The sequence below is a fragment of the Athene noctua genome, chromosome 6 (assembly GCF_965140245.1).
Source record: "Athene noctua chromosome 6, bAthNoc1.hap1.1, whole genome shotgun sequence".
Lineage (NCBI taxonomy): Eukaryota > Metazoa > Chordata > Aves > Strigiformes > Strigidae > Athene > Athene noctua.
The window spans coordinates 40,069,877-40,085,356 of record NC_134042.1 but is presented as its reverse complement, the minus strand read 5'-3'; the positions used below and the strand labels follow the sequence as shown (position 1 = coordinate 40,085,356).

The 15,480-nt window shown below is 40.8% G+C and overlaps 1 protein-coding gene across 1 annotated transcript; it reads right to left on the bottom strand.

The window, feature by feature from the left end:
* Positions 1 to 320: 320 nt before the first annotated feature.
* On the bottom strand, positions 321 to 14,032 carry DLK1 (delta like non-canonical Notch ligand 1). The gene is made up of 5 exons (XM_074909298.1): positions 13,678 to 14,032; positions 12,760 to 12,823; positions 12,174 to 12,304; positions 7,067 to 7,208; positions 321 to 2,762 (listed from the first exon to the last, which is right to left on the bottom strand). Exons 1-5 carry the CDS (start codon positions 13,745 to 13,747, stop codon positions 2,021 to 2,023), a joined length of 1,149 nt encoding a protein of 382 aa, XP_074765399.1. The 5' UTR covers positions 13,748 to 14,032; the 3' UTR covers positions 321 to 2,020.
* Positions 14,033 to 15,480: the final 1,448 nt, after the last annotated feature.

Here is a 15,480-nt window from a genome sequence, read left to right as displayed (position 1 = left end):
CATGGCTTCAAATTCAGCACTCGCTTACCTGGTTTTACTTTCATCTGGATTTCTAAGTTAGTCATCTTCGCTAAGACTGATTTTAAAGTTGTGTTTGATGAATATTTGTCTCCTCAAGAGTTTTGAGAGGGAGCATCTGCTTCCTTTAAGATTTTCATCCTGTTATCTAGAAGTCAACACTTTTTACAGTAGTATCTCAACACTGTTTTTCCTGTTAGCTTTAACCTTTGCACTACATTGTAATGCTACGATACGTGGGAATATTAGCAATACAGCAAACTTGCTATATACCCATAGCAATTAAGAGAGATGTCGACAGGAAAAAATATCAAAAATCCTAGCATAATGGCCTGTATGTCCTTTAAGGCTTTTTTTAAAAAAAAAAAAAAATATTTGAGCAGCTGTTAACAGATTTAGGAATAGCATAGTTATCAGACATTTTGGAAGAAGCTGCTAAATGTTCCTATCTGGGGTGGCTGGGGAAGTAATAACAGCAGCTAAAAGATACCTTTATGCAATGTAGTTCAAAGTGATTTGGTTTTGTTGGGCTTTTTTGTTTGGCTGGTTGTTTTTTTAAAGGGATGAGCCAGCAGCAGGCTGCCTAGGAAGGAAGGGATACTGGGAGACCCAGGAGGGTCATGCCCCAGGGTGGGACATGCCCTTGCTCACTAACAGCACAGTCTCACAGAAACTGAACATATCACCAGAGCTGGTGCTGGTAGCGGGGTCCATCGACAGTCCCAGGCACAGCAAGTGATGAACCAGGTCCAGGGTTCATCCATGGGCTCCAGTCAAGAGCAAAAGGAGACAGGGAGAGAGACGGGGCTAGAGCACAGGTCCAAAGGGTCCATCCATCAGATGGGTTACTTACAGTACAGGTCTGAGGCCCATCCAGCAGGCAGAGATGGAGCCTAGCACTCCTACAGCATCACTCAGATCAGGATCAACAGCCCCACGCTGATCTGAAATGGGCCTGTGGGCAGGGGGTGGGTGAGGGCCCCAGGTGAGGCTCCTCAGGGATGTTAAGACCTATTAATGCTCTCAGGTCCCTACAATTTTGTGGCTTTCATGAGCCTTTGCCTGTTTGCCAGTGCTGCTTTTGATTCTTGAAAATGTTGTCCTCTCCCTGAAATATGACAGAGAAAAAGCAGAAATGAAGAATTAAAAGCAGCTGTCTCCTTTCAGATGACATGTTATCTTTTGATTTCTCCCCATGACATAGGCATGAAGGACACTTCTCTCAGCAGAGACCTTTGAGGAATATTTACAGAAAAGTCAAAATCAGATCCTTTACATCTCTACTAGGTCTCTAAACAGAAAGTATGGCCTAAGACGTTGATCACCTGTTTAACATTTTAAAATAGATAAATAGAACAATTTATGGAAGCAGCATTGCAAGCAACAGAAACCTTTAACCTGAAATTAATATCACAAAGGACCTATAAGATTCTATAGGAGTAATGTCTCTTATAAGCATGTAAAAGTAGTAAAACTGATTGGATAGGTGAGACATCAGTGTGAATTTGCTCCTGTTGATCACAATCTCTAAAGTCTTTATTACATATAGCAGAAGAATTAAGCAGGGACCCTTGTTGTAGACTTTGCTGTAGAATAACCTTTACAAATGAATAAATAAACCAGTACAGCCCTTAACTGCTGTTTATTAAAAAAAAAGGATTACTGAGTAATTTACATGTACCGTATTTGCCAAATAAACTATGCAGGAGACAAGAAAGCTGCAATACAGTTCCAGTGGTAAATTACTTTTTATTTTACAAAAAATAGCTGCCTTGAAATCAAATTAATATTCCCTGCTCTTTAATCTTTTTTTTTAAATATATTTTATTTTGGGGAATGAAAAATCCTTAGCAACACAGATACACTGTATTTCTTCATTATCAATCACCACAAGCTACAGCAAATATACCCACAAATATTGAGGCCAACCACAGGCAATACATTCAATCTATTTTATATATTGCTAAGAAAAGTTGTAAGTTGCTGCTTGGCTTTTAAGGGCCTAGATGGCAGTGTAGTTCTTAGTGTAATTAGTCAATTTGATCTTCTCTGGGAAGATAATATTAACTGAGAGGTTTTCCCCATTGTTAGATTTCAGAAAAAAGTTCTTTTTCTTGCGCAGGAGATGACTATATTTGGCATTAGCAAGCCACATTTCACATTTTGAAAAAAACACAATCCCGGTTGTACCCAAGACAACAAGACATGTAAGCAAGCCCAGTACAACAAAACATATCACCTGGCTTCTACTGAGCAAGGGATCTGCATTTTGGATTGTTTCTTTCATTGTTATTTTCAGGATTTCTTGTTGTTGATTCACTGATCTGTGATGAGCTTTTGGGGGTGGCTTGTAATTCTGCATATGCTTTGCCTCCATATTCACTCCAGGAAGACTTGTGTTCTTGCTGGGACGTTTGCAGGTTACACCGATGAATTCTGGTTTACAGATGCATTCAAATCCTCCTTGGGGATGTTCACTGCATGTCCCTCCATTCTCACATGGGTCACTTGCACAGAATATGACACGGCTGCTGCAGAGCTTTCCTGTATAGCCATGGGGACAAAAACAGCTGAAATCCACACCAGTATCTGTACATGTTCCTCCATTTTCACATGGGCTAGATTCACAGTCATCTCTATCTATTTCGCAGAAGTTGCCAGCAAAACCAGAAGGGCACAGACAGGAAGCATGGGGTGCAAAACCATTGTCATCGATGCATGTTCCTCCATTCTGGCAGGGAGAGCTAGAATAGATAACAAACATAGAGAATTGAACTAACGTCCAATGAAGAAGCTATTAGGAAGCACTTTATATAACAAAAAGAGCTGGTTTTCTATAGAAGGGCCAATTCCAAATGCAAATCCACCGAAGTCAATGAAGTTGAATCAAAAATAAGTTTATTCAACAGCTTTGTCAATACAGATTATAATATCTTCTGTCGACCCTTCGGGCAGGATTAGTACACCAGTATATAAATTCAACCTGAAGATTTGTGAAGGGATTTTGAATAATTTCAAACATTTATTCAAATTAAGCTTTCCAGTGTTTTCATATGCTTAGAGCTATTTAGCTGAGCAACTATTCAGACAAGACTGAACAAAGACACTAGCAGCATGGCTTTCTCTTCTACCTGATGATTCATAAAACAATCTATGTATTATACTGGCAAAGCAAAACACTCTGCCATAGTAGCCAGATGTAAAGCTGATTGTTTTTATTCTACCTCTCCAGTGCTCCATGACACAAAAAATTTAGAAGCAAACAGATACTTTCCTGCAAATTGCTGTTCGGCCAAAAATTTTGATAAATATAATAAAAAATCTTAATGAAAAAAATTTCAGATTTGGCAAAGTCAGCTGTAATGTGAGGACAGGACCACAGGAAACCAAGTATTTCTGCAAACCCTTTAAGAACTTAATAATTAATAGCCTGGTACTATGTTTTAAGTGATGTAAATTCACTAAGAAACTTTTTTTTACCTTTGCAATGTAACTGTGCCTTACTGAGTGTACGGCCAAACGGCAGGGCCACTCACTGACAGAAAGGCACAAATGTGCTAGTTCAGTGGAGCTATGCAATGTGGTCTTGGTCCTTTTGGTCCTGTTGGTAGGAAAGGGTCCCTGGGTCATGGGTTTACAAATCTCAGAACTCACTTTCATGGCAGTTCATCATATATGATCAAAGCTTTTAAAATTTGCCTTCTAAAAATGAATAACAAAGCTTACAAGAGGTCTCTTGACAAGAGTTTTCCTAATACTTTTAAATCTCTGAAGACACACAGCATTGTACCAGTACATACCTGCAAAGTCCTAGCTGTTGTTTAAGTGTTACATTGCCAGGAAAAAGTCCTAGGAGTAATGAACATCACAGCTTCTTGAATGCTGATATTTCATATATGCAGTGGTCAGTAGCAATTGGCCATTAAGGATTTCCATGGTGGGACACAGAAATTTAAGAGATCTGTTGCTGTCTGAGATGACTGTGAAAAATATAGAAACTCCTGACTACAAATGGTCCCTAGCCATATGGTTGGGTTTTTCAAACACTCAACCATTTCTCTAGGAGCAGCTATGATAGCAGCTACCACAAGCACCTCTGGCTTTACTGAAGACTGAAGCACTTGATGGCCACCTATCAAGAGAGCCTAAATATTGTGGTAGAGGAATCATCTGCCTGGCTTTTGTGCTTCCACATAAACTGCTCTGTCCTCTTGTATTGTCCTTCACTGTAGATGTTGGCTGGAAAAAAAAAACCTATTGAAAGAACAAATTGGGAGTCTGGAAGCAGTATTAGGAAAGAAAAAGGTGTGGTTGTCTCTGGACTATGACACAGTTGGTGACAACTTGAGGTGATCATGCAAACAAGGAATTTTGCCACAATCTCTAGCCACTGCCTGCTTTAAGCAAAATATGGAAGTTGGGGTTGTAAAGTCCTTGAGTAAACGAGTGGTTATGGCCTTCTTGAGGAGTCTAGCTCTTAGCTTCACAGATCCCATGGAAAATCTGACAAGCTGTTTTGGATATGGCAACATGCGGAAGTTTGAACCTTCATGAGTGGGTTGAATTACAGACTTTCTAGGGAAATAGGAAGAAATTGTTGGAGAATGTAAGTAGACTTTTTTTCTGAACCTTTCAGAAGTGTAAACAATTTAAATAAAAAACAGTTAAGGGGAAATATGCAGAATTTATAAAATTTTATTTATCTATTATTAATACTGAGCTGCATCTGCCTAATTTGAATAGTTTTAAATAAACAAGGTATTAATATTAATGTCCTTGAATAGATCCTATTACTTGCCAATTTTGGCATTTAATGCTTATTCAACAAGGTGTGGTACATGAAGGGTTAGTTGTGGAAACATGGGACGTACCACTTCTTTGCTTTCCAAATAATTTGCTTTCATTTTAGAAAGCACCACTTGCTGCTCTGCTTCAGAGCAAAACTTCAAAACATCACACAGATGTCACTAATGCAGATACATCTGCCTGATTTTGTAAACAGGCTAGAACAAACACTTTGATTTGTGAATTGTCTTGGTTCCATCTGTGAATATTAACTAGGGAGCCAGCGGCAATGTTTAGTAATATCAACATTGTTAACATTACCACTGAGGTAGAGAGGAACTGAGAGGAAGCAAGATGTAAATGATATGATATCATTTGATAAGGTCTCTTTCCAGGATGTGAGGTGCACTCTCTGGTGGACTGTGAAGTACTAGCAGACACAGAGAACAGTTGTCTTTTTGAACTAAAAGCAGATTTGCAGAGCCTTCTGCTAATTTTCCTGAAAAAGACACAGCTTCCTCGAGGAAAAGAACTGCTGTTTCAAGTATGTTGTTTCCTTAAGAAAAATTGTCCATGATTTCCAGACTAGCTCATGAGCATTCAGTCTGAACACAGAGTACCATGGAAAAAATGTAGTTTCAGCAATTTAAAACCACGAGGATTTTAATTAAGTACTTGGAACTAATCTGTGTTATTTCTTTGATGCTGTACCTCACCTGTTCTTTGGGATAGTTAATATATGCCTATGTTGAATTACTGAAATATTTGCTCTACAGATGAAAAGTGGAGTAAGCAAGCTCTTCACATCCCCTAAGTTAGGTGAGTAACTTCACATCCTCTAAGTTAGGCGAGTGATTCAAGACACTAGTGAGGAACTTAAATTTTCTCATTGTCAGTGAAGAGAAATAGGCTCATCAGAGCAGTTATCTTAGAGACTCAAAGTAAACCCAGACAGAACTGTGTGACTACCCTCCAATTAAAAGCAGTGGCAAAAAAATTCCACTGACACGAAGTTGTAAGAACAGCAGTTCTTGCCAGAGACAGTGAGAGGTGTTAATCTTCCTTAAACAGGAGTGTACAAGTCTTCAGGAAGATTTAGTCATAAGGTAGATCTGAATATTCATAACTATTTATCACTGAGCAAAAAGAGAACCAGAGGGTACTGATATGGAGCTAGAGAGGAAGAAGGCAACCTCCAAAACGAAAACTGTGGTTTTAAGGTGATAGCTTTACCAAGCTTGTATCCACCAGAAAGGCATTTTGTATGTTTATGGGATCAGATCTTTGATGAGCTAGAAGACAGGAGATATGCTTAGATTTCAACAAAAACACGAATTCACATTTTCTTCAACTTCGAAAGGTCATCATTTTTTCGAGCAGTTCTACCAGTGATACTGCTGAAAGTTTTTCAGTCTGTGTCCATTGCCTCTTGCCCTTTCACTGGGCATTTCTGTCTTCTTTGCTTCTCCCCATCAGGTATTTATACGAATGAGCAAGTTCCCCCAGAGCCTGCTCTTCTCCAGGCTAAATAATCCAGCTCTCAGCCTTTCCTTACAGGAGATATGTTTCCATCCCTTAATCATCTTCATGGCCCTTCACTGGCCTCACTCCAGTATGTCCATGTCATTTTCGTACTGAGGAGCCCAGAACTGGACCCAGCACTCCAGATACGGCTCACCAGGACTGAGCAGAAGAGAAGGATCGCCTCCTTCAGCCTGCTGGCAATGCTGTTCCTAATGTCCTACTACTGCTGGAGAATGGAGAGCAATGGCCTCCCACACCCTGTTCTGCTGAAAGTGAGATTATCTCCATCAGTAAACTATGGACATACCATTATATGTCAGTTAAGAAGAATGACAGGCTGGTGGACTGGATGTTTTTGTGCAGACAGCTTGTGCGTTGGCTACTGTTCTTATTACTGCATATAGTTTTTATATGCAGTTATATCTCACTAGTAGTTAGAACACAGGATGGGAAGTTACTTCAAGTTTGTTTACAAAAATCATGTGAAGGCATCAATTCACCAAAAAAAAATGTGGAAATTACCACTTTTAGTACTCAAATTATGCACGCAAACTCGTGCTGATAATCTGTAAATTTTTACAATATGAACAGATCAGATTTGTGAAGTTTGATAAAAATATCAGCAACTAGCAGAAGCATTATATATCTTAGCACAAAGATATTTCCACTTAGCAAAGAATTCTGAGTAATAGTCAGTAGGAGTGTAGACTTTAAATTCATGTCAGAAATCAATATTTACCCATTAATAATGCAGGGTCCTTTTTTGAGATGGCAGTTTTTTCCTGTAAATCCCTGGGCACACAGACAAATATATCCTCCATCACCCGTCTCTATGCACGTTGAGTTATTGGTGCAGGGCTTTGCAGAACATGGGTGAATATCTGTTTAAAAAAAACAGGGGTCAATTAATCTAATGAGGAACAGTCAGTAAATAGTATATAATACTTCAAATAAAATATAGTTTTAATGCTCCTTCATCCTGCATTTTATAAATTCTGATTTATTTCTCCCTCTGCTAAAATGGAGTTCAGATTGTTCAACTACTGCAAGCGCTTTCAGCTTGTTTCTCTCTTCCTAGCTCCCACTTGTAAAATATTTTTGAATTGTTGCAGTCTATAAATAAATAATATTATCAATAAAATATTAGTATGGGAGAAGGAACTTCTACATAGTCTAGCCATCCTTTCACAACCTTGGCTTCTTCATGAGCAGAATTCTGATAAAGCAATCAGGAACTGGGAATTCTCCATGCTCTCTGCCCGAAGCCTATCATTATGTGCTTATGAACAAGCATTTCATAATAAGAGATCAGCAAGTTACAAAAAAATCTCTTAAAACTTCATCTTTTGGCTGGGCTGCATCCAACCCTTACATAACTGTACCAAAAGAGAGAGCTGTATGACGTCTGGACCCAAAGTAACACATCTCCTTTTCTTTACAATTTCCCTGCTGAGCTACTTCCCACTCAAATGATTACAGAATTTTTAAAATAATTAAAAATAAATAAACAAACAAGTGCATATTTTAGCCAGCTAATGGAGCAGCTGCAGAGAAGTGCTGACTGGAAGTTATCTGATGCCTCGCGCACACATGTGCACACATATACTTTCTAAGAAGAGGAAAAGGGTATTAAGGGCATTTATATTTTACTTCTCACAACATAACATGAAATTTGGATGATATCATGAGGTACTGCAAAATTTTAACCATAGCAGAACATTTCTACAGCCCTAGCTTTCAAATACAATCTTCCCTGGATAAGAGGCTCTATTTTCTAATGCATTAGCCTGTTCTCATTGCAAGACAACCACTTTGCATGCACATTGAGTGTAAGCTCCAATTTTCACAAGGACCAAAATAACCTTGAATGCTTTATGGAGCAGTGTTGTTTGCCACCTGTTTTCACAGGCATTAAAGGCAACTAATAAAGAATGAACTCTGATGCAGAAGCAAGGAAACTCTCTAAAATATATATATGGATAGGTATGTATATATATATATATATATATATATACACACACACACATTATTGTCAGTAATTTATGTCAGGGATTTAATTTTAAAACACAGCTTAAAAGACTGTGGGAACATGTCCTTTTAAAACATAATACATAAATAGCTTCAAATAGCCCATTTTCTCTGTTTTTTTCTAGTTTACCTCTCAAAAGGCCCCCAACCAAGTGATTTACTTGCTTTAAGTGGTAACTGAGTCTGAGATGAGTATTTGAAAAAAGGATGGTTCGTTTACACATGCGTTATGAGTGGCCACAATCATACTACCAATAAATTAATATTTGTGTAAAATTAAGTTTCACGCTGCAGTACACGAAGCAATCATTGAGTGTTTTAATGAAGAAGGAACACTCACTAGTAGTTTCTGTCACAGTAGAATTTCTAGACACTGTCTCATGCACACCTAGCAGGGGCATTAGAGGCTCCACCTGTATGCTCTTCCGTGACAGCTTACCAACACGTGCCCTTGTCAAAGCAGCCAATTGAGCACAGCAGCTCAAGTAGTACAGCATACTCTGAGCTCACACCACACGTTGGCTTTTTAGCCAAACTGAGGCTAAAATTCAAGCAGGAGGTAGGGGCCCACTAACAAGACTGTGCAGGCACAGCCAGAGATGACAAGATGACTGATCTGATTTAGCAAGGTGGATTGTATACACTGACCGGATTGTCATTTTTCTCCTGGAAATAAATTGACTAAATTGGTTTTCTCTTTGTTATGTTCAGTGTTTGCCGTGGTTCCTGTACTGTAGCATAGTGTATGTCAGCTGTAGAGGGAAACTGTGCTGTGCAGCCTGGTTCCAGGTATTCAAAAAGCCAATTTCATGGATGTGCTGCCACAGAATAAGAAGATGCCATGGAACCCAGACAGGCAGGCTGGTGCACTCCATTGCAAAGAGGTTAACCAGCAGTGTTAACACTAATACCAACTCATTCTTTAAGTGCCACGTCTGTCCACATGACCGCAATAAAAGGCATAATTGATACCACTGATCCTGCCCTAAATGTTTACAGTGGATCAAGCCCAAACTATGATCTGCATGCCTCTAAATAACTGGGAAGGTCATTTGTGACCTGCACTGAGAACCAGGCTGCCCACAGTAAAAACAACAGCTACCACAGTCAGAGGGATTAGCGAACCACTTGATGATCTAAAACTACTCCAGAAAGTAACTTCCATGATCCAAGCCAAGGAGACCATACACTAACTTTTCTAGAAAATAGAAAAAAAAGATGTCACCACCAGTTCAAATAATCTTTTTTCCTCACATGCTTAGCAAGCTAATAAGCTGCTGAGACTATATTTTACAAATACTTCAGGTGTTTGCAGTAGTGGCCAAATGAACTTCAGACCCTCCTACAGTTTTCCATTCTGGGTTTTGTCATCCTTGTATGTTGGCATTTGCTCATAGCTGGCAACATTAAAACAGTGACTGTGCCAGAAATTCCCTGGCAAATATTAAACTTTATACAGCAGCAAAAATGAAGAATTTCAAGAGAATGGCAAAACTGAATTACTCACGACCCTCTGTTAATCTCCATAGAAACAATACAAATGTAGTTTTCTAATGTGCCTTATCTTATTACACACCTGAAGCTAAAAATGGTCTCCAGTAGCTAAAAAATGGCAATTAATGTCATATGCATGTGAAAAATATAACTGTGGCATGCTCTCATCATACACAAAAAAATCAATATTAGAACAGAGATGGAGGGACTCTGGTACTTTATGGCAAGAAATTGATAAGTTTGTGTTTCCATATTTTAAAAAAGTTATGTGTATATGCCAGTGATCCTCAAAAGGGCAGGAGCCCTCAGAAGCCATCCTTTCTCCTAACCTGATCAAATTTCCTTCAGTGGTACCTGTCAATGAGCTACAGCAGTCTGTAAGGACTTTATACAGCCAGGAAACTGACACCAACTTTTTGGCAGAGGATGATGAGATCAGCAGCTGAACAATTAACCCATTTGAGGTTTCAGTACTTTATTGGGTGAGGATAACAATTTGTAGCAACATTCCAATAGCAAGAAAAGGAGGAGCCTTCTCTTGATCCCTTGTGGCAAAACAATGAATTTAGAGCAGCTAAATCCACTGAGATGAAAGACTGTCAACATAACATGTCTCTGCAGATGAAAAGATGGTTATTTCTTTTTGGCTGAATATTCTTGGCAGCTGTTCATAGGGATCTAGATTCAAACTGGCAAAAAAGACTCTCAGATGACTCTGAGTGTTGAGAGAAATAATAGTTTCTGAACTTAAGCAAGGGATACATTTTTTGTATTATAGAACCATCTTAATGAATATATATTAAAATAATATTTTTCCATAAAGATATGGGTACAATTTCCTAAGCATTGTTTTACGTTCTAAGTACTGGTTGCAAGAGGGAAATGTTGCAAGGCTCAGAATTGCAAAGATATATTAGTACTTAGAAATTCAGCTAGGTAGTTACAGCTTTTAAAAGTATGCCCAGCTTGAGAAACTTAGTATTAATTTACAGGAATCTTTAGATGTTAAGATGGTACCCTTAGAAGTCTGGTCCTTTGGAGTAATTGACAAGCAATAGAACTGAGCCTCCTAAGTCGGCAGTGGGAGGTTGTTTAGTTTTAGAAATCTATGACTGTAGATGACAGGCAACAGAGGGACCCATTCCTCCTCACTAATTGTAATGAGAATCTATGCGGCTGCCTCAGGTACAAACGCATCCATGGGAGGTGTCCAGAGCAATATCTCTGAGAGCTTATAGTCACACCTGCACCACTGTTACTGCAGCTCTGCAAACATACCAGGACTAGCTTTAAACTAAGCAGCCTGTCTATGCTTATGTGTACAGTCTGTGAGTATGGGCTGCAAGACCTGATGGAAAGCTAAATGCACCAAGGAGGTCCATGTCACTGCAAGGATGTGAACTACCTGAAATCTTCAGAGTCTTTTAGTCATCTTGAAAATTGGATCCAGTTCAACGTTTTAATTACTGTTTTAGGTATGCATTGGCAGAACACAGTCATACTCTATAAATTATAAGCTGTATAACAACAAAAACCTGAAAAACACAAAAAGAGAATGAGGCCCTGGACACCTGTCCTCTTCCAGCTGCAGGTACATGGGCTGAACAGCCACATGCTGCTGGATGCTCAGGTGTTGGCCCTCTCAGATCTCTCTAGTTGAACATTTGCCTGTGTCAGTCAAAATAAATCAGCTCGGCAAAGGCCAATTCTTCAGCTTGCTTATGCTAAGATGGCTCATTCTGACTGGCAAGGGGTGAGAGAGTGCACACAAGAGCTGTGCTTTGCTCTCAGACCTGAGAGGGAAGTGGCAGACCACACTGTTCAGGCAGATCTTTTTCTCAGTTATACTAATGCTCCTCCACTGAATCTATCGCTGGGTTAAGTAAAGGAAGAAATAAGCACAATGTTTTCCTTCTCATGAAGTATTAAGAAAGTAGTGTGTATATATATATATATATATATATATATATATAATGTGCTAGGTAAATATTTCAAATTATATAATATATACAACTTGTATTGTTATAGAAAGGGCTTATTTAACAAGGGAGCAGTTATTGGTTGGTCTTGTCCACGATAATCAATGTTTAAAATAGAACGAGTTTACACTTTGCTAACACGTCTGCCCAGTGACAAGAGATACTGCATGCTTCTGTCTAAATTTTTAGAAAAGTTCCAGGTTTATGTGCCACTGCCCAGAATCCCCTCATTATCTGGCACTAACATTCAGTTTTATAGTCATCCAGAAGGATTTTTGCATGTCTCCAGCACCAGATGGGGCTGTTTCACCTCACTTGCTCAAGAACAGGAAAGGATGTGCAAACCTATGTCACAGAGGCTGCCAACCCAGCCCTCCTCACAGATGCACTGCCAGGGCTTGGCACAGCTGCCGTGCAAACACCCAGGGAAAGGTACACACTGATTACAAAGAGCACCCTGCCAACCAGGCTGACACCTGAAAGAGATAAAAGACAAGATAGAGGCATAGTTTATTTTTAATAAACATAACTACAAGGATGTTCCCCTTTTTGAGGCACAACAAATAAACTTTCAAATACAAAATTGGACTATGCAGCACATTTGAACAAAAAGATATCATCAATGCTTCTGGAATACTAGAAGCAGCTTATGTGAATAAAACAGTTTCATTCAGTGACAAAAAAAAAAAAAAAAAAAGCTAATCGATGTAAGGACTCTTCTTACTGGAAAAAGTAGACTACAAGACTACAAAGGCACCTAGATGTCTATGCTTTACGATTCTACTTACTGTATCCTAATAGAGTGCTGTTTCATTACAGTTCCATATTTTAGAGGGCAAATCATTTCAGCTTCTCTGTATTTTACCAGGACTATGAATTATTGAAGCCATTCATTCCTGTGCTAATAGCCCTGTCTGACAGATCTTTTTACCTGCATTCACTGGGAAATTCACAAAATCCATTCTCTGGGTGGCAGCCAGTTTTACAGTTCACGCCTGGAAGAAGAGATTTACAATATGAAACCAGAAAAATCAGCAATCGGAACAAAAACCATATCATGTCCTATACACATTACTGGTGTTTTAAAATAAACCAGGCTGCATAATGTTCTGGGTTTTTTTCTTCAAACAAATGTTTTTGCAACATAAATTTTTAAATGAACTTAATCTGGAGCATGTTACAGAGCATTCTTTCAGGATACATGAAATGACATAAAGAAGTGACTGCAAAAGAAACAAAGTCACTTTAGCGTATGTAAAATGTATGTAACATCACTATACACTACTTTAAAGGGGAAATTTCAGAACAAATCCATGTCTGTCATTTCACAACATGCCGCTCCAAATGCATTGCTTCCGAACTACTTGAAACACAAAAGTACCTTCAGTCAGAAAAGAAATACCATTTAAAACAACTTACAGTAGAAGTGTTGAATTCATTTCATCCCTACGTCGGATGAAAACAAAAATCACCATTTTCATTAAATCATGCACGAATAACGCAAAAGGAGAAGAGGTCTCAGTCACATTGTTTTGCTTCTTTCAAGTATTTGCACCAAGCAACGCTCCCCTGAAATACCACCGCTAGCCGCTGACACCCTGCGCAAACGGCACGAGAAATGCCCCGGCCGGGGGGCGAGGAAGAGCCCCTCGGGGCCACCGGCCCCTCCGGCCGGGGCGAGCGGCGGGCAGGCCCGGCCCCGGGGGCTGCCGGGGGGCTCCCGCCGCCGCTCTCCGCCCGGCCAACTCCGAAAACTTTCCCAACTCGCGTCCCCTCGCCGCGCCGCTTCCCGCGGCAAACGCCGGGGTGTCCGCTGCTCGCCGCCCCCCTCCAGCGCTCCCCGCGTTACCTGGGGCTGCGGGGAGGACGAGGGGTAGCAGGCAGCAGCAGCCGATGAGCCCGGCGGCGCGCAGCCCCATGGCCGGGGCCGCTCCGCGCTGCTCCGCGCCGCCCCGCGGTGAGCTCGGCGGAGGGCGCGGGGGTTCCTCGCCGGGAAGGCGGCAGCCCCCGTCCGCAGCACGGCCGCGCTCCGGCGCTCCGGGGCGGGAGGAGGGAGGGAGGGAGGGAGGGGAGGGCTGCCCGCCTCTCCCGGCCCCCGAGCCCCCACCCGCCCGCAGCGGACCTGCCCGCGGGGCGAGGAGCCGCGGCCGGGTTCTGCGGTGCGAGCCCTCTGTCCTGCGCGGGCGCGGAGAGCGGAGCCGGGCACCCTGCGCAGCCCGGCTGGCGCGGCCGTCGAAGGGGGGAGGAAATCTGCAAGGGCGCGGGGAAAGGAGGTCTGGTGGGGGTGTGTTAAGCACGCCTCTTAGCTCGTTAAAACTTACTCCGGGTGTCCACAGAGCGCTAATAAGGGGCTTGTCTCCAGAAATCTGGATTCCTCTCCTTAGTCACTCACATCAGAGCTCCAACTTTTTCAGGAAAGACCGAAGCAAAAGCAAGGAAGGTAAAATATTGTATGTTTCTGAGGCTAAAGAGTTATGAAAAACCCGGCACCAAAACACTCCAAATGCTACCTTTAGCAGTCTGCTACACACGAAACAGATCATGAAGAAGCATAACTTTCACCATAAGGCAATTTAATTTCTGCATTTTATTCTGTATCTGTTCCTTCCTCTTTTCTGTCTTTTTTATTCTTCCTTTGAGCTGTCCCTTATGGAAACAGGCTATTTCTTATCCTTTATATTCCTTCTTGTTCTTTGTTTTCTTCCTTTAAAGAAGTTATGCCCGGTTTTAAGGATTCCTGAGGGACCTGTTTTCTGCTTGCTGATGTAGGCTTCCTTCCACCAGACCTCGTTTACCAATTTGTCTGCATTTATGTGAAGCAACTAGGTATCTCTATAATATGGGAAGAAAACTATACAAGCACCTGATTTTCCTCTAGAATTACAATGGTCTAGTTCAAGGTTACTTGCTAAAAACATACTCACTGGAAAGCACACATTACCTTCAGATAGCTCATTTACTGGTACTCGAAGGCAATGACGCCACTTAGGTTGCTTCTGCTAATGCTGGCTTTTAGTTTTCAGCAAGAATGGGGGAAGTGAAGGACAGAAAAAGGAAGAGCAGATGATGAGGGGTGGGTTAAAAGACAACACTTAGGAGTAAGGTGTGCGAGGCATACACTGCTTCTTCAAAGCTCTCCTAAAGTTTTGGTATCTGAGGTAAGCTGTGCCTATCTGACTCTATAGGCACAGATTGCCTCCATGCCTTTGCTGCTTGACTTGCTTTCCTTTTACTGAAACATTTCTACCTGTTTCGAAAAGGTTATTCTGCTGTCATGGCTTTCACCAGACCGAGCCTTGCTGGGTATGGTGAATGACACTCTAGAGAAGTGAAAACGTGGAGTGGTAATGATGACTGATTAATCCTTCGCTCTGCCCTTCTGTGAACCTGTGGTTTTCTCAGGTAAATAGCAGCAGCGCTTTGTTAGTCTGTTTGCTTTGCTTTTATTCTTAGTTATTTGTTTACACTCAGGTTGTCATAGGTCCAAGATTACTTATTCCTCTCTTAGGTCATAAATTCTCTGATGTGGAAGCTTTGTTGTGTTATACCTTAGTTTGTGGTTTTTGACCAAGAGGTAACATGGGTAGTTAAAAAGCTTACAAATGTTCTGTGGTTTCAGTGATATTCCTATAGTAGCTTGGTCAAGTGCAGG